At 35.9% G+C, this 20,558-nt stretch overlaps 1 protein-coding gene across 1 annotated transcript; it reads left to right on the forward strand.

The window, feature by feature from the left end:
- The first annotated feature begins 5,009 nt into the window (after window positions 1-5,009).
- Window positions 5,010-7,002, forward strand: Coa7 (Cytochrome c oxidase assembly factor 7). The gene is made up of 3 exons (XM_075299971.1): window positions 5,010-5,220; window positions 5,854-6,146; window positions 6,214-7,002. The coding sequence occupies exons 1-3, from the start codon at window positions 5,121-5,123 to the stop codon at window positions 6,607-6,609; spliced, it is 789 nt and encodes a 262-aa protein (XP_075156086.1). The 5' UTR covers window positions 5,010-5,120; the 3' UTR covers window positions 6,610-7,002.
- Window positions 7,003-20,558: the final 13,556 nt, after the last annotated feature.

Raw genomic sequence — 20,558 nt, forward strand, 5'->3', positions numbered from 1 at the left:
TTTAAATATCAATAAAACCCCGTTTTATATAAATATGAAAACCATGACTGTTTTCACAAAATCCGATTATGTTTTAACTGAGATCAGCTGTTTCATCAGAAGGAATGGATTCATTGGAAGTACGGTTTTTATGGTGCTGTCTTCACTGAAAAGAACAGAGAGTGAACATTTTTAAAATGATGCCGATAATCACAAAAACTCGATCTTTTTAATGCGCTTTACAGACTATCAGTTATTCCGGACGGAATGTCGGTGTTTGTAAAGAATCTTACAGTGTGACGGATCGATACGACTTATCGGCGATGACCAAATAATCGGTAAATGTGTTATCGATCCCATAAACATGCAGCAGTATCGATTATGCCTTCGGACTTAACTTATAATGTGTACAATATATGGGATATGTTCGACGCGAGCAATGTCGTCCGGAAAAACTGATAGTCTGTAAAGCGCATAAGTGTTATAAAAGATTTTTTGAGTCGAATTTTCCACTTTTTGACAAACAGACTTTTTCTAAATGTGAAAATCCTGATAACGTCGAGTTGTGGTCCCTTTTTTGAGAGTGAAAATAGTTTATGCTCCCGGCACTTCGTTCACATACATTGTGCTGAACTCCATCGCAGGATGGCTAAAACCCCATCCTGTCTTTCCCCGAGGTGTACTTCCCATATCGGAAACGCTTTCGCATTACATCGAGGCGTACCCCGTCGTCATTTCTCACATTGCCAAATCTTCTTGTACGTATCTGCTGTTTCCTTCCCCATAAAACATAAAAGTTCGATTAGTAAACTTGACTAAATTTAAAAAATAAGTTGACTTCACGTTCTAATTTTTTTTCCAAAATTTTTGGCTTTTGTGCCCCTATTTTTATCTTATGATAGCAGGACAGTGGCAGATTAAATGCTCCCCAATTTCTTCATCTTCACAACACACCCTTCATTCGTTATCGCTACTCAGGCCTACCCCGTGTCTGTGAAGCATATAGCATACCAGAATTCCCATGGTCTCAATATCTTTCAGTTATTCCCTGGTTCTTAACTCGTTTGTGTTCCCCATAGTCTCGTAATTCCAACAACCCCGGTTGTTCCACAATCCTAAATATGCGCCTATTCCTATTATTCAGTCAATGTGTATTCTATCGCCCTTACTCTAGCTTATGTTTTGGCTTGTACCAACAGGTTATTGGCTGTTTCCTTAAGTTCTGGCGCACAAATTATGCTAATCTGGGTTCGGAGTAAACGATGATGGTTAACTGCTACACAGAAAAAAATTTCACGAAAGATTTTCCAATTAAAATTTTAATTGAGTTTTAAAAAATATTCAATTAAAAATTTAATTGAATCAACAAATTTTTTAATTGAAACAAAAATCAATCACAAAAATTAATAGTATCAATTAATTTTTTAATTGGATCAATTAATTTTTTAATTGGCCTTCAATTAATTTTTTAATTGATACTATCATTTCTGTGATTGAAGACATTTCAATTAAAAAATTAATTGGATCAATTAATTTCGTGATTGAATCAGAAAAAAAATTTTTGTGTGTACTCTGTCGCCATAAACTTTCGTACTATGGTTGAATTCGTACTATCTTCCGCAATATTCTCTGATGGTAGATCTTGGCCCTTATCTCGGTCATATCTCCCATTGTCCATAGAGTTACTCTGTGGTCATAAACTCAACCTCAATGCTAAGATTCTCCTCGGGTATCTGGGGTAATCTTGCGGTTGAATCTGTAATATCTCCTGCAATATTCTCCGATAGTTGGACTTGTTCCTTTCCTCGGTCATATCTCCCATTGTCCATAAAACTATTCTGTGGTCATAAACTCACACTCGACGCTAAGATTCTCCTCGGGTATCTGGTCTAATCCTGCGGTTGAACCCGGTTGGTCTTGTTCCCTTCCTCTCGGTCGTATCTCCCATTGTCCATAAAATTACTCTGCCTTCATTAACACACCACCATCCTTTCCTCGGTCATATCTCTCATTGTCCATAAAACTACTCTGTGGTCATAAAATCACACTCGACCCTAAGATTCTCCTCGGGTATCTGGTCTAATCCTGGGGTTGAACCCGTACTATCTCCCGTAACATTCCCTGACGGTTGGTCTTGTTTCCTTCCTCTCGGTCGTATCTCCCATTGCCCATAAAATTACACTGCCTTCATTAACACACCATTGATGCTAAGAATCTCCTCGGGTATCTGGTCCAATCCTACCGTTGAATCCGTACTATCTCCCGCAATATTGTCTGGTGGTTGGTCTTGTTCCTTGCCTCGATCATATCTCCCATTGTCCATAAAGTATCTCGGGTATCTGGTCTAATCTTGCGGTTGAACCCGTACTGTCTCCCGCAATATTCTCTGATATTTGGTTTTGTTCCTTTCCGGGGTCGTATCTCCCATTGTACATGAAGCTACTCTGCCGTCATAAACTCACCCTCGACTCTAAGAACCTCCTCGGTTATCTTACCTTATCTTGCGGTTGAACCCGTACTATCTCCCGCAATATTCTCTGATGGTTGGTCTTGTTCCTTAACTCGGTCATATCTCCCATTGTCCATAAAGCTACTCTGTGGTCATAAATTCAATGCTCGGGTATCTGGTCTCATCCTACGCTTGAACCCTTACCCTTACAGTCTCCAGCAATATTCTCTGATAGTTGGTCTTGTGCCTTGTCTTGGCCTTCTATCGCATCGTCACGAGGAAGTGAAAAAGCTTTTCACATTCTTTATCAAGAAGATACCTTTTTTACCCGACAACACACCAAAAAGTATGTTACACATCGAAACTGGTCTCCCTATACGGAAACCCTAAAATTGAATTTTTACAAAGGTCCTGTCAAAGCCTAGTACACGGTTACCTCGTATATTAGCTGAAAGGACAATCGAACTGGGTGTTTTCTGGGCTGGTAGTTGGGCTGACATAAACACAGATTTAAATATTGTCTTCGACTTTGACACTAGGCGTGTTGCAAGAAAGATTATTCGAATGTGTTGTGAGAAGGATTCTCGATTCCATGAGCACTATTCAAATCTAAAGGCCGGTACTCTGTTCGGTTTTCGCGTTGAAACTCCATACAAAACCAAAAAATGCGAAAAATTTGCGAAATTTTTTCCATTTGTGATACTTTGTTTTTTCGTGTTGAAAAACTGACGTTTATAGCACGGCGCCATTTGCAATGTGAATTAAGAAATAATTTATTTATTAAAAACTATTTGTGCGGGTTTATAAATCAAACACGGACCATATTTTTGTTCCGAAACTATACAAAGGATCAAAGGAATAGCAGATCAATTGCCCAAGGAAAAATAAAATGTTATTTTGTAAAAACAAGCAACAACCACCAACTTAATCCAATATCGCTGCCTTTAAATAGCGCTCCAAGCTACCTAAAAAAACACCGCTTTCTATGTGCGAAATAATGGTTTCCACAAAAATTTTTCGCAAGAATGAACATAGTACCGGCCTTAAGATACGATTTCCTTCCATATTTTGTGGATACTAATGCGCCTTGCAGACTATCCCCCATATTCATAAAAGTTAACGTAAACTTTAAACCTACTATTACCACACAAATTCCTTCGATAAACTGTCGGTAAAATATTATGAATATAGCCATATAAGTTCATCCGGACGACAGTGGTCGTATGGAACATATCCCATATATTGGCCACATTATAAGTTAAGTCTGAAGGCATAATCGATACTGCTGCATGTTTATGGGATCGATAACACATTTACTGATTATTTAGTCATCAACGAATTATCGTATCGATTGGACACACTGTAATATTCATTACAAACACTGACATTCCGTCCGAAAAACGTATAGTCTGTAAGACGCATAACACGCAGAGAGTTGTGAGCTTGATATTTCGTGCAAGGTGTGCTCTCCTCAACCTGAGTGCGAGATCATTCGGAAATGACACAGCCCTGTCAACATTTTTTGAATTTGAAGGCGCTTCTGAGAATCCCCACCACGTCGAAAACAGTCGTATAAGATATCCAAAACTCGTCGCAAAAGTGCCGTCACTATTGAGAAGTTGTACCACGCCAAGTTACTACAAAAAAGCATCGCATGAATGCAGTTATTAAGTGCTTTTTTATACTACGTTCGCACTAGACACGAAATCTCGCTATTTAGAACCAAAATCTCTTTACAAATCTCAAGTGTTCGGACTGGCAAAATAACGAGGTTTGGTAGATTTGAGGATTTAACAGCTGTTTGTAAATATATCAATACAAACACAAGCCCGTATGTGTACACGCACACACACATTAATCAACAAGGAAAATTGGGGCAGGGTTGCAAAAAGCGAATTTTTAGTACTAAAACCACAGTTGTACAAGGCAGTATAGAGGATTTTGAAAGAGATTTTGTTGAAATCCTCTACAAGCCAGCTGATATTTGCCTATTGTAAATCTACTGAGATCTAGGAGGATTTCGGCCAAAATCTTCGTTTACGAAGATTTCGTGCCTAGTGCGAATGTAGTATTAGGTACATCTTGAACGACGCCCATAAGAGCCCCTTCAAATTGTTAGACAAAATGCATTTTAAGATAATTGTTAAAGAATCATTGTGGTTAAGTAATATACGATAGTTTAGATATTTATTAATTTGAATAATAATTTATGGTAGCGATGAGGATGAAATGAAACTTTGAAATGCTAGCAGGCAATAGCGTACTGCAATTTTAGTAAATCTTAAATCTATACATCACTAGAAAAATATTAAATTCAGATATATATATAAATATTAATTCCATTGATATTATTATTAATATGGCCAATTTTGGCTATTTATAGCTATTTATTTGTTTACATGGCTAAAGGCTTTATATGGCTACGTATCGGAGCACATTGCGACCGTTAGCCTACGTTCACACAATTCCTTCTATTTTAATTCACGCACACTATACGTTGGCCAATAACTGTTAACTGTATACTAATAATAATAAAAGTTGGCAACTCTGTTATCAAATCAATTGGGAAAAACAGCTGGCCAAATTATTTCTCGGAGATACGGTCACTTCTCCGGAACAACAATAAATACGGAAAAAAAAAAAAAAAAAAAAAGATCTAAGCAAAAAAGATTTTTAAATTAATTAACAAATTATGGCGTACGATCTAAAAAAAGAATCTGATGTCAAAGAATATATAGAAAAACTTGGAGTAGAATATCGTTTTGGATGTTACTCCGAAAAGAAGCCCGAAGGTAAGTTAGAACAAATGCAATTCTAACCTAAACTGGTTGCTGCTGCTGCAAGTTACCGGCAAGAGAAGGAATAAGTAATAATGTTTTCTGGAACAACATTTCTGTGTGCACGTGATAAATTTAAACTCGATGATATTTGACGAAGTTTCGATGGGTATCCCGAATTTGCAACATAATTATGTCGTTTCCCTTAGACCATAACATGATTGAAATGTGTGCTTGGAATATAAATTCCTTGATATTACGTCCTGGAAATGCCTTGCATCCAAGAGATTCTCATGATGTGACAATATTTTATTTAGAGTAACATATTTTTGTAATGCTCTTCTGTAATATTTTGATACAAAAATATATATGGTCAGTTAATAACAATCAAAAATTAATGTCGACATTATGAATTACATAATGTTTACAAAAGTAAGCTAGCACTCTGATCCCCAAAAAGGACCTGATATTATACGATTTTAAAAGTGTTTGTCAATGGGATCATGATTACCACAGAAATCAAAACAAAATCCCAAACGCAGTAAGCATGGAATGTACATATTGTTGTAATTGTAACCGGATTATCATCATCGTTTATTGTTAAAAAAAAACAACAACAATTTTGATTGTTTTCTTATCTTTTCATAGTATGCCATTTACTGGGAGACTATTTGGAAGGTATCAAAAAGGATTTCGAGAAAGCCGCCAAAGTATACAAATCAACATGTGACGATTATGGCTATGCAAAATCATGTTTTAAATTTGGCAACTATAGCTTTTTGGGAAAAGGCAAAAGCGGAGGAAACAAAGGAGATCCCAGAGCCGCCTTCAGTTATTATGAAAAAGGTTGCAATTTAAATGATTCTGATTCATGTTTGCATTCGGGTTTGCTGTTGGTATCTCGATCTATGCCCAAGGAAGTGGATCGTGATGTGAAGAAGGTAAATTTGAATAAAAAGAAAGCAGAAATTATGAAATTTTCTCCAATCGTCCATTTTCTCACATTAGGGTTTGACATATCTAACCAAAAGCTGTGACATGAATAATGCTACCGCATGTTTCTATTTATCGGGAATGCATATATCTGGAGTTCAACACAAGCCTGAAGAATATAATCCCCATGCTCCACCATCGGCTCAAAAACCCCAAAAACCAGCCAAAGAAAGCGATTACATTGTACAAAAGGATATGAAGAAGGCATTTGAGTTTGCCTATAAAGCCTGTGAACTACGTAATATGTACGCTTGTGCAAATTTAAGTCAAATGTATGCTCGTGGTGATGGAACAGAGAAAAATGAGACAGAAGCAGAAAAATATAAAAAAGTTGCTATGGAACTGCAAGAGGAAATCAAAAAACAACAGCAAACTTTACAATTCCAACAGGGCTTGAAAAATCCCCAATAATCATCCCCTCTCATTCAAATTAATTGGTTTTTTGATCCTACTAGGCGACGTATATAAATTTGAGAATAATCGCCAGGAGCCAACAACTATTTTCAGTTGTTGTAGTTTGAATTATATTGACAGCACATGTTTTTAGTAGTTTTTTTTTCTGGTGCATTATGTTTTTTCCCTTCCCCTTCTTCCCACAACTCCTTTTAAGTTAAAGTAATTTTGCAATGCGATAACAAAATTATTGTTTCTATTTTTACATAGCATATACTTCTACATATGTACACATATATATTTTTGAAATTGACGTATAATGCATAAATGTAGTTAAATTAAAATTCTCTTTATGAAGAGTTATTTATTAAAATGGGTTATTCTATATATACAAACTAAAAAAAAAAACAATGTGAATCTTTTAGGGGATAAAAAAGGCAAATATCAGGTAAGGTAAAAATTAACAATAATATATAGATGTGGACTAAGACATAAGGAAGAAAGAACATTCCACATTTTCCCAGGCAAGCTCTCATAGTTTATGTTGAGTCACCAACGATATGTGTAGTCTACCATTGTCCTGATGGAAGACGAAGCATTTTATGGTGATCAGGGGGCTAATCACGGCATTCGATATCGAATTCATTATCGTTTGAATCACGGCATTCGATCGAAATTTGATGCAGTGCTGCCAAGTTATTTTTGATCCTTAGAATCTTAGAAAAAACTCAATTTTTTTCAAAAACCTCCATAACAAATTTTTTGCAAATAAGTTCAAAAAAACTTTCCAAATTTTGTGAAAAGATTCTCAAATGTTACAATTCAACCAGCAATAAATATAATTCCAAAATTTTTACCCCTAAAAAACTCCTAAATAAATGTTACCCTTAAAAATACCTCTAGGCATGAAAAAAAGCCAACATTTGGGGGAGGGGGAAACCCTTAACCTGGCAACACTGATTAGATGCAATTTCTCTAGCATTGCCAATAGCAAAAAACGAAACAGAACAAAATGAACTGACAAAATTAAGTTAACCGCAAATAGAATGTAGACAAAACTTGTCTTGGCGATTTCAAAGTAAAAATTATGAACCCGGACTACAGTTGTGTGTATAGGCTCGTGCCGCCAACTTTGATCGCTCTGATACGGTTGTAGCATTTTTGAGAGCGTTGAGAAATAACGGTTTTTTTCTGCAATCGCATAACTTTTTGTGTTAAAGACTTTTTTTCGCGTTTGGTTTTTCTATTCTGGTTTTATAATTTACCAGAGTTTTATTTTTCTTTTTTGCACATATACAATTTGTATGTGTGGTAAAGATGGGTGATCGTGGTAACCATCCCACCTTACCGCCTGACAGGGGCAGAATGAGAACGCCCCAAGGAGACAGGGACAGAAGCCGTAGCAGCAGCCGGATAAAGAAAAGCAGGATGGAAGAGTCCTTATCATTGGAAGTCAGCCAAGATTCGCAGGAGTTGAATTTATCACAAACTACAACATCCAATAGTGGAGATAATGCACAGACAATTCTGAAATATGATTTTGATCACAAGGGTCCATACATCGTGTATGTGGACAAAATCAACAAGGACGAGGTCAGACAACCCATAAATACTATTTCATTGTCGAGAGTTTTGGAGAAATTTAACTTTGTGGGTATAATGGAGGTGAATAAAATTGGTTTTGGACGGGCAAAGCTGGTGTGCAGATCTTCTGTTTTTGCGAATGCGCTTGTGGCGGATGACAGACTTGTTACGGCTGGATATCAACCGAGAATTCTCCCACATTTTGTATCGAAAATAGGAATTATTTTCGGGGTGCCTACAGATATTCCTGATGAGGAATTATATCAGAAAATATCTTCGGAGAAGACCATTCTAAAAATTATGAGAGTCAAACGCAAGGAGAAGGGTGAGGAAGTCCCCACAATGAGGGTGAAATTATTATTCAAAGGCGTCGAGTTTCCCAAATTTGTGAAATTTTATCAGTACACAAAAAGAGAAGTCAAACACTATATCTCTTTCGGGCAATGCTACAGATGTTTTAGGTTTAACCATTTTGCGCAACATTGCAAACAAAAAGTGGAAAATTGCAAAACATGTTTTGATCGACATCATGAAGGAAAGGATTGTGCGAAAGAAGTTAAATGTAGTAACTGTGGTGGTGGTCATTTGCCCATAGACAAACTGTGCCCAGCAAGGGAAAAAGCGTATCAAATAAAACGCACAATGACAATTGAAAATATCTCTTATAATGAGGCCAAAATAAAATATGCGGCTTTGTACCATAATCGTTACAGTATCCTTGAAGAGAATTTGGATAAGGAATTTCCACCGGTAAATATCAATACCAAGAAGCAGGCAGCACGTTGTGAAGAGGTGATAAACAATACAACTGAGTCGGCAAAACACATTCACGCTGTCCGGTCTTTTGCAAAAGTTGTAAAAGTCAATGAGAACAGAGTGCGTGAACAAGCCAATGCGGTACAGACTCAACAGGAGCATAGACAGGCACTCAGTGATGAAGGTAGTTTCAAGGCACCTAATGGAGTAGCACTGCTGTCAAACTTCAACAAAGTCACGGCATATGAAAAAGCGCTGAATGAAATGGCAGTACAACTAGCCAATTTTTCGAAAATTGGTATGAGTGGTCTAAGTAATGAACAAAAACTTATTTTGGAGGAGATTCGAAACAAAGTCAATAGCCAAATGTTAAATTTAGATGTTTATAAAGTTCAAGTTGGTTCTGAAGGAACCATGGCTAATAATTGATAATGATAATTTATGAGGATTCTGCAATATAACATACAAAGTATCAATAATAGGGAAAATAGAGACGTTTTGGAGCTGTTTATGGAGAGAAATAAAATAGATATCGCATTGTTGTCTGAGACATGGGTCAGGGACAACTCGGAAACAAGTATTTGTAATTATAATTTTGTATGCAAAAGCAGAGCTGATGGTCATGGCGGAGTTGGTGTGTATCTGAGACGAACAATTTCTTTTAGTCTAATTAACTTTGAAGGTGATTATGAAGTGGTGGGTGTAACAACCCTGAATCTACAAAAAAACATAAACTTAATTTCAGTTTATGTTCCTCCAAATTGCAATTCCAGAGACTTTCTACAAATTGTCAAATGCGTATTTGATAAAGCTAAAAACCTCAAACATCCTACGCTGTTAACAGGAGACTTCAATGCTAAGGCTGTGTTATGGGGCAATTCATACACAGACAGTAATGGTGAAACTCTGAGAACCTGGATGAATAAAAGTGATTTTATTTGCCTTAATAATGGAGAACCAACATTCATCCTCAATCAATCAGTGTTTTCTGCAATTGATGTGAGTTTCATAAACACGAATAAGTACAATGTCACCTGGACAACAAGAAAAGAAAAAATAACTGGAAGCAATCATATACCAATAATTATTGACCTTTTTAATCATCATAATGTGTTGAAGAATGTTCGTCGAATAAACCAAATGAAAGTCTTAAGAAGTGTAACCACAATGCGAGTAGGCAATAGTCTTGAGGAATTTGAGCAAAACATGTCAGGACTCATAAGAGAAAATACGATCAATATTGATGCTGACAACAAGTACAAGCCGAAAAGTTGGTGGGATGCTGAGACACAAAAATTATACAGGTTAAGAACAGCAGCCAGACAAAAGTATTTTGCAAGCAGATCTGTGGATGACTGTGTCACATTAGGAGAAGTTGAAAGAAAGCTGCACAATTACATTAAAAAGAGGAAAAGATATAATTTTAACAACTTTTTACAAGAAATCAATGATTTGACATCTCCAAAGGAAATGTGGGCAAAAATTAAGAATATTAAGAAGTATGGCAGGCCAAAAGCTATCAACAACTCGTGGTGTGAAGAGCAAAATAAAGAATACCTCAACATCATTTCACAGACGGCTAGCAAAAGTAGTGATAATCCAAGGATAATTTTGGGCAGAGTGTCAGATAGACGTCCACAGCTAAGGTATGTTGATTTCATTAACTTTTTGAATGGAAGAAATCCCCATTCGGCCGCTGGGCTCGATCACATAACATATGAAATGATAACCAGATTAAACACTGAAGAAAAGAAAAATTTTTTTGACATTTTATGTGATGTATGGAATAGTGGGTTGTTCCCAGAGAGCTGGAGAAATGTGAGAATTGCTCCTATTCCCAAAAGAGGAAAGAACTTGGCGGACATACGAAATTACAGGCCAATAGCTTTGATGTCAGTCCCTCAGAAACTACTTGAAGGCATGTTAAAAAATATTTTGCAAGTGTATGTTGAGGATCAGGGTATTCTTCCCCCAAGATCATATGCATACCGTACGGGTAGATCGACATCCAACTGCATCAATGATCTCTTGAATTCAATAGACTGTCTAAAAAGGGCAAATAATCAGGTAGTTGGGGCCTGCATCGATGTTGAAAAAGCCTATGATAACACAGATTTAACGAAATTGACTTTGAAACTTTATTCGGTCGGTCTAAATTCTCACATGGTTCTTTGGATACATGAAAGTTTACGTAAAAGGATTCTTCATCTTGGAAAAAGCACAGTATCTGTCCATAATGGCTTGGCCCAGGGGAGTGGGCTCAGCCCAATTCTATTTAATGTGTACACTTCGCAATTGCATGACATTGCTTCTGATGGATGCCGAATTTTTCAATTTGCGGATGACTTTTTTATATTGTGCTATGATAAATCATTTGAAATGGCCAAACGATTGCTTGAGGAAAAAATTTGTGACTTTAATTCGAGATGCTCTCAACTTAATTTGAAATTCAATAAGTCAAAGGTAAATGTTTTTCATTTCAACCGAAAACCCAGGGGTATGGATATCACAGTTGAGAACGAAATTCTAACACAGACGAATGAAATTAAGTATCTTGGAATTATCATTTCTTCAAACAGCACATCCAATGAACACATTGACACCACAATAGCAGCAATAGACCGAAATTGTAATTTTCTGCGTATTTTGAGCGGATGCAAATTTGGTGTAAGCCCAAAGAAGGCACTGACATTCTACAAGGCCTTTGCGAGGTCTAAAGCTGAGTATGGTGCAGCTGCTCTGGCTAATTTGACGAAGAGATCGGAGATGAGGCTCAAGGGGTGTCTCAATTTATTTTTGAGAAAGGCACTAGGATTGATACGGTCAACACCCACACCAATTTTGTATGGCATGGCTGCAGAATTACCACCTTTGTACAGATTTCAACTTGCAACTGCGAAGGAAATTGTTAAGAGCTTTGCATATGATTTACCAGTCACAAAAACTCTTTTAAACAGCGATGGGTTGAAGACAAGTTACCACAAAGTTTTTCGCAAGTTTAACGTCATATTATCAGACATTGGCCCAACCAGGATTAACAGATTATATTCGGGAAAGCTTTTCCTATTTCATGATTTCTTTAAGGGGACTGTCCGGAAAAAATGTGAAGCCAATACAACAATTATAAACAAACTCATGGCGGAAAAACTGCAGCAACTTAAATTGGAGAACTTTGATATATTTTTTACTGATGGATCTGTACTAAATGACCATACTGGAGCTGCTTTCTTTCATTTAAATTCAGACACTACACAATCTTTCCATGTAAACAAAAGAATGACGTCGATGTCAGCAGAAGTACTCGCTTTTATTCAAGTTGCCAGATTTGCAGAGAACAACAACATAAACAAGGTGGCCATACTGACGGACAGTCAAAGTGGGATTTTGGCGTTGGATAATAAGGATCACAAAAATTTCTTGATTGATGAATTTATTCAATTGATTGGTTTTGCTTCAAGAGTTGAGATACATTTCATACCAGGACACTCTGGTATCCATTACAATAATGTTGCAGATCAAGCAGCAAGGGCTGCCTTGAGTGGTGCTATGTTGACTGTTAGTTGGCCTATCAAGGATGCAGTTGCAAAGTTAAGTGACATGTTATGGAGTGAATGGACGGAAGAATATATTAATCTGGCAGCGGAAAGTAATAGCCACTATTATCGGTTATTTCCAACACCTGGCAAAAAGTCTTGGTTTAATGATAGTCAAGCGAGTCCACATGACCAGAAAACTATTAATAGAATTTTAAGTGACCACTGTTTCTGTGGCAGCACGCTGGCAAAAATGAATGTCACTCCGGAAGGAAATTGTGACGTATGTGATTTAGAAGAGACAGCCTCTCATATTCTTTTTGAATGCGGGAAATATGCTTTGGTAAGGGAAAACTATCCCAGGCTCAATAGCGTGCATACAGTTGTGGAGTTCATAGTCACTCATGGTCTAGAAAATATTTCTGAATTGACGAAATTTCTGAAACAAATCAATGTTTGTCTTTGAAGGAAGCTGATTATTGAAAATAGGATTATCCTATATAATTGGTGATGGCGTTTTGGTTCCCCATGGTTGAGGGAATCTGGCCAAGTAGTCTCACCTGAATAGGTGGCAACTTAAACATCAAAAAAAAAAAAAAAAAAAAAATTATGAACCCATATCTCTTGTTACATTCGTCCGAATTCCTTCAGAATTGGAGGATGAGATGAATATAAAATAATACGGCGACAAATAAGGGGTCCGAGTACCCATTGTCATTTGTGTATGTTCATGTGATTAAAATGGTGTGCACTGTTAGAAATTCGCTTTTTGCAGATGCAATTGACGATTTGGAAGGAAGCGTTCAATTGTTACTTGGAGGAATATAACTTTTGCTGGCATGTCAACGTCAATTCTATCGATATTACAATTGTCTACCGTCTTAAACCTCTTTGCCAGTGGAAGCTTTCATTATTCACTATTCTTAAATCCAGGTAAGGTGACGGTAATTGATTGACCAAAATCTTTTTTGATATATGGTTCTTTGTCACGTTTGGATGCTCGCTCCCGAACTCGACTATGACCAATTTTTGTTTAACTTTAATTATACCCTAAACCACATAGTGGTCAGGGTATAATAAGTTTGATCTGCCAAAATCTTTTTTGATATATGGTTCTTTGTCACGTTAGGATGCTCGCTCCCGAACTCGACTATGACCAATTTTTGTTTAACTTTAATTCTACCCTAAACCACATAGTGGTCAGGGTATAATAAGTTTGATCTGCCAAAAAATGTGCCTACCAGAAATATTGATTTTAGACCCCATAAAATATATACCGATCGACTCAGAATCACCTCCTGAGTCGATCTAGCGCTTGGTGTCCGTCTGTCCATGTATTTGTTGTTCACAGGATTCTGGTCGCTATTATAGACCGATTTTAATGAGACCCCATAAAATATATACCGATCGACTCAGAATCACCTCCTGAGTCGATCTAGCGCTTGGTGTCCGTCCGTCCGTCTGTCCATGTATTTGTTGTTCACAGGATTCTGGTCGCTATTATAGACCGATTTTGATGAAATTTGGTACAGGGAGTTTTTTGGGCACAAGGACGAACGCTATTGAATTTGGAAGAAATCGGATCAAATTTAGATATAGCTCCCATATATATGTATCGCCCGATTTCGACAAATGGAGTCACGTTGCGCTTTTTTACAAACCGATCGTCATCAAATTTTGTACATAGTAAACTTTTTCATCACCCTTTAAGTCTGCAAAATTTCATCGAAATCGGTTCAGATTTAGATATAGCTCACATATATATGTATCGCCCGATTTTGCCAAATTTAGCCATAAAAACCTTATTTACTAAGCGATCCTACTCAAACTTGGCTTACTCTAATCTTTTATGGTACTGACAATATGTGCCAAAAATAATCGAAATAGGTTCAGATTTAGATATAGCTCACATATATATGTATCGCCTGATTTTGCCAAATTTGTCCGTAAAACCCTTATTTATCAACCGATAGTACTCAAAGTTGGCTAAATATAATCTTCTATACCTCTAACTGTATGTGCGCAAATTCATCAAAATCGGTTCAGATTTAGATATAGCTCCCATATATATGTATCACCCGATTTTGCCAAATTTGGCCGTAAAACCCTTATTTATCAACCGATCGTAACCAATGTTGGCTAAATGTAATCTTCTATAGCACTAACTGTATGTGCAAAATTTCATCGAAATCGGTTCAAATTTAGATATAGCTCCCATATATATGTATGGCCCGATTTTGAAAAATTTGCCCCTAATAACCTTATTTTTGACCATAGGGCCTCGTTTATTAACTGATCGTACTTAAATTTTACACAAAGTGACATTCTGTGTTATCAATCATACCTGCAAAATATTATACAAATTGGTTCAGATTTAGATATAGGTCCCATATATATGCATCGCCCGATTTTCCCAAGTTTGGCCATAATACTCTTATTTATTAACCTATATTATTCAAATTTCAAATTTTGATGTACTAGCTGATCGTATTTAGACTTACATGTAGCTCTTACATAAATCTATTGCCCTATTTGCAGAAATTTGGATTTATTACCCACAACTAATTGACCAATTTCCTCTTGTTTTTAATAATGGACCCAATATTAGTTGCATACGAACTCTTTTGGTGCAAAATAAACTATAGCTTGTAAATTTGACATTTCTGCTCAGATTGTGACAAGACACCCATAAACATGTACCCCCCTTTATGTTCTCCAAAGCCTATACCAATGATACTCCAAAACCTATGCTAATGATACCCCACAAATGCTTATGTTTACTAATTCAGTAGGGGTGGTTTAGGGTATGATATAGTCGGGCCGCCCGACTTTCTACTTTACTCACTTGTTCGAGTTACATTAGTCCAAAATATTTTTATTAAATGTACATTTATTTCAAATCGAGCTAAAAGTAACATTTTTACTACTACTATATGGCGAAAACGATGTAAAAACAAAACAAGGAAAAATCGTTTTACGATAGCAATTTGCCAATCGAAGAAATTTTCGATCAACAAAATTCGATATCGACTCCCGTGATCCGAAAATTTTAGGTTTCTATCAAAAATTCTCCATATCGAATGCCGTGATTAGCCCCCAGGTAATACAAAATAAAAATAATTCAATGTATAATGTTTTAAATATAATTCGGTTTAAAAGTGGAAAAAAATATTTGCCAATAGAGTCAACATTTTCTAAATACAATGTGTTGGAAGTAAATAATTTAATTGTTTCACTTGTAGGTGTAAAATTATAACATCCATAATTTAAGGAATCCATAAGTCTTAAAATGTTCCCAGCGGTTGTAGTTAACATACGATTTCTTAATTTATTTTTAACTATGTCAAACTTTGAAAATGCCCAGCCAACAGTAGCATTTGATAAACGTAGCGAAAATAGTGCTAATGCATACTTGCTCATATTTAGGAACTTGGGCTGATCTTCCACATCATGTTGTCTTCAAATTCATGGCAGAATTGCTTCGAATTTTGCTGAGAATTATTCAATTTTACCAGATTTAAAATATTTTTTACCCCTTAAAAATCTCCTAAATAAATGTTACCCCTAAAAATACCTCTAGGCATGAAAAAAAACCCTACATTTTGGGGAGGGGGAAACCCACAACTTGGCAACACTGATTTGATGCAATTTCTCCAGCATTGCCAAAAGCAAAAAACGAAGCATAACAAAATGAAGTGACAAATTTAAGTTAGCCGCAAATCGAATGTAGAAAAAACATGTTTTGGAGATTTCAAAGTAAAAAGTCTTATGGACTCATATCTCTTGTTACATTCCTTCGAAATTCTGCAAAATTTGAGGATGGAATGAATAAAATAATACGGCGACAAATAAGGGATTCGAGTAGCCATTGTCATTTGTGTATATTCATGTGAATGAAATAGTGTGCACAGTTAGAAAGTCACCTTTGTTGCGGGTTCCATGGACGATTTGGAAGGAGGCATTCAATTATTACTTGGAGGAATATAATATTTGGTGGTCAACGTCAATTCTATCGATATTACAATTGTCCACCGTCTTAAACCTATTGGCAAGTGGGAGCTTTCATCATTCATGCTATTACTTTTACATGGTGGTCCAGGAGCGTTATGTTTGTATGGTATGGTACGGTAAGTGATTGATCATAATCTCTTGGATGTCGTTCTTGTGCGCTTTTTATATGGTTCTTTGCCAAGCTAAGATGTTCGTTGCCTCTTGCAGAATCAAATTTCATCCGATCCGGTTGAAATTTGTAACGTGGTGTTTAGTATATATATATATGGTCTCTAACATTCAATACCGGTCCATAATTACACATAGACCCCATATAAGCCGATGCCAGATTTGACCTCCAAAGCCTTTTGGAGCAACCAATTTCGTCCGATTCGATTAAAATTTTGTACGTTATAATAGTATATGGTCTCTAACAACCATGAAAAAATTGGTCCATATCGGTCTATAATTATATATACCCCCCATATAAACCGATCTCCTGATTTGACCTCGGGAAGATTTTTTTTCTCCAAAACTGACCGGCGGATCTAAAAGTAAAGGCAAATCTCCATAGAGCACATAAAGCCCTTTCATTTGATGCATAGGTCATGGTGGGACAATTGTCCAAGTGGCCAGAGGAGGAATCCTCTTCAGAAATTTATGAAAGAATTTATTTTTCTCCAAAACTGAACGGTGGATCTAAAAGTAAAAGCAAATATCGATAGAGCACTTCAATCTCTTTGATGCATAGTTCATGATGGGATAATTGTCCAAGTGACCACAATTGCCACTGGAGGCTTCCTCTCCGGAAATTTATGAAAAAAATCTTTCTCCAAAACTGACTAAAAGTAATCATGTCTGTTCTGGGTCACACCGCATTGTGCACCACACTATACACTTTCTACACACCACACACAAAGTTAGTTGTTCTGAGTCACACGTGTGAACACTTTTTTCGGACTTTTAATCGAAACATGTGACAGCTGATTTTTTCTGCAAGCCATATTATTTGCAGACAGAAACTATAAACAAAACATATTTTGCCGGTATAAACATAAAAAATTAAAAGTAAGTGCCGGATTTTTGTTAGCAGTGAATAATGTAAGGACAAGAGCAATTTATCAAGAAAAAGGAGACAATTGCGTGATGCTTCAAATCTGTTTTGATTTGTTTTTTCTAGCCCTCCTCAATGTTACTCATGAACAAACGATCGCCGTGTCGTTCTCGTTTTTGTTTTTGACGGCGGAGAAGTTTTTATTTTGGTTTTGGTCAAACAGTTTTTAACATCCATACATTAAAGGAAATTTAATTATTAAATTATCTTTGATTTTTGTGAATACTATCCGCTTTTCTAAACAAATCAAAGGTCTTTTTGAAAATATAAGGCAATTAAATTATAACTTTTACAAAATCAATGGGCTAAGAAAAGTGAATTTTACCAAATTTATTGTATACACCGTCATAGACCTGAAAAATGTACACGAACATTTCTTTTGTGTAGGCTTAGTGTACAGCCATCATATGCAAAGTTAGAAGTTTTTATAACAAATAAATAACAGATTCTGAAACTTTAATATGTTTTTTATAAATATTTGCAAAATTTATTGGGAAAGTCACTTATAAAGGGTGATTTGTTAAGAGCTTGATAACTTTTTTTAAAAAAAAAACGCATAAAATTTGCAAAATCTCATCGGTTCTTTATTTGAAACGTTAGATTGGTCCATGACATTTACTTTTTGAAGATAATTTCATTTAAATGTTGACCGCGGCTGCGTCTTAGGTGGTCCATTCGGAAAGTCCAATTTTGGGCAACTTTTTCGAGCATTTCGGCCGGAATAGCCCGAATTTCTTCGGAAATGTTGTCTTCCAAAGCTGGAATAGTTGCTGGCTTATTTCTGTAGACTTTAGACTTGACGTAGCCCCACAAAAAATAGTCTAAAGGCGTCAAATCGCATGATCTTGGTGGCCAACTTACCGGTCCATTTCTTGAGATGAATTGTTCTCCGAAGTTTTCCCTCAAAATGGCCATAGAATCGCGAGCTGTGTGGCATGTAGCGCCATCTTGTTGAAACCACATGTCAACCAAGTTCAGTTCTTCCATTTTTGGCAACAAAAAGTTTGTTAGCATCGAACGATAGCGATCGCCATTCACCGTAACGTTGCGTCCAACAGCATCTTTGAAAAAATACGGTCCAATGATTCCACCAGCGTACAAACCACACCAAACAGTGCATTTTTCGGGATGCATGGGCAGTTCTTGAACGGCTTCTGGTTGCTCTTCACTCCAAATGCGGCAATTTTGCTTATTTACGTAGCCATTTAACCAGAAATGAGCCTCATCGCTGAACAAAATTTGTCGATAAAAAAGCGGATTTTCTGCCACTGATTTTGGTAATAAAATTCAATGATTTGCAAGCGTTGCTCGTTAGTAAGTCTATTCATGATGAAATGTCAAAGCATACTGAGCATCTTTCTCTTTGACACCATGTCTGAAATCCCACGTGATCTGTCAAATACTAATGCATGAAAGTCCTAACCTCAAAAGAATCACCCTTTATATGTCAGAAACCACGATTTTAAAAATCCATCTAAAATTTGAACCGAAATTTCCTCTGGTTGGTGTATAAATTTTGGGGTTGTTTTAATCAGCTGATTTTCAGTGTGTTCGAAAGCATAATGTTGCCACAATTTTTAAAAGTTAACACAAAAAAAGTTTTAAGAAAAATTATCTTTGATTTTTGTGAATACTATCCGCTTTCCTAAACAAATCAAAGTCTTTTTGAAAATATAAGGCAATTAAATTATAACTTTTACAAAATCAATGGGCTAAGAATAGTGAATTTTACCAAATTTATTGCATGAAAAATATGGCATCTTCAATTCTGCAAAGTGTTCTTGGTGCACAAATCACTGAGCAAATTACAAAAAAAAACTAACGCCGCCAATATCTTTCTGCACATGGAGGCCGCCACGATAGAAAATTTGTTTGCAATATTATTGTAAATATTTAAGCAATACAAATGAGAAAAACCTTAACAGAATAGTTAATTATGCCCACTATAATTAAATTTCCTTTAATGTATGGATGTTAAAAACTGTTTGACCAAAACCAAAATAAAAACTTCTCCGCCGTCAAAAACAAAAACGAGAACGACACGGCGATCGTTTGTTTATGAGTAACATTGAGGAGGGCTAGAAAAAACAAATCAAAACAGATTTGAAGCATCACGCAATTGTCTCCTTTTTCTTGATAAATTGCTCTTGTCCTTACATTATTCACTGCTAACAAAAATCCGGCAGGCATTTTATGGCTTTGAGTTACGCACTTACTTTTAATTTTTTATGTTTATACCGGCAAAATATGTTTTGTTTATAATTTCTGTCTATTAGGTGTGTTCCTTTACTTTACTCGTAGTAAAAAGTAGTAAAAGAGAGAAATATTGAAAATCCTCTCAGATTTCTACATTTGTTAAATGTACAGGAACGAAAATATAGTAAAAATTGTAAAAATGTCAAATAAAAAACAAAAGAAGCATTGTGATTTGAATAAATATTTTCAAAACATATAGGTAAATTAAATACTTTTATATCGATTTTTTTTTTTGACAAATGGCAGATTTTTTGCAGGAAACTTTGAAATCCTTATTACGATAGAAAGAAGCTATGGTTTCTACTTTGTTATAAAAAGTACTCCTTTTGCAAAATTTTTAATCAAAGTAAAACTCTGGCTTCTGGGCCATAAAGTAGAGTAATAGCCATAAGCGTAGGAAGGCCTCTGGGGAGGGGGCTAAGACCCCCCCAGAAAAATTTTAGCCCCCCAGAATTTGAAACTCTATTTATGATTTTCCATTTTTCAATAAATGTCAATAGTTTTTTTAATTTTTATAAAAATTAAACAAGTATATACAATCGCACAAATTTCCGCTAAAGACTTTCATGAACAATCGAATTACTTGGGTTGTGGTAGCAGTTGCCGATGGCAATGTTTGAAGTCGGATATTTATGAAATAAAGCTGTGGTTGAACTTATGATTGATTTAGTTTAGTCAATTTAATTAAAAAAATAGTAATTGATATTAAAACTGTTCTTTCATAAATTAATATC

This window comes from Haematobia irritans, chromosome 3, assembly GCF_050003625.1.
Source record: "Haematobia irritans isolate KBUSLIRL chromosome 3, ASM5000362v1, whole genome shotgun sequence".
In the NCBI taxonomy this organism is placed as follows: Eukaryota; Metazoa; Arthropoda; class Insecta; order Diptera; family Muscidae; genus Haematobia; species Haematobia irritans.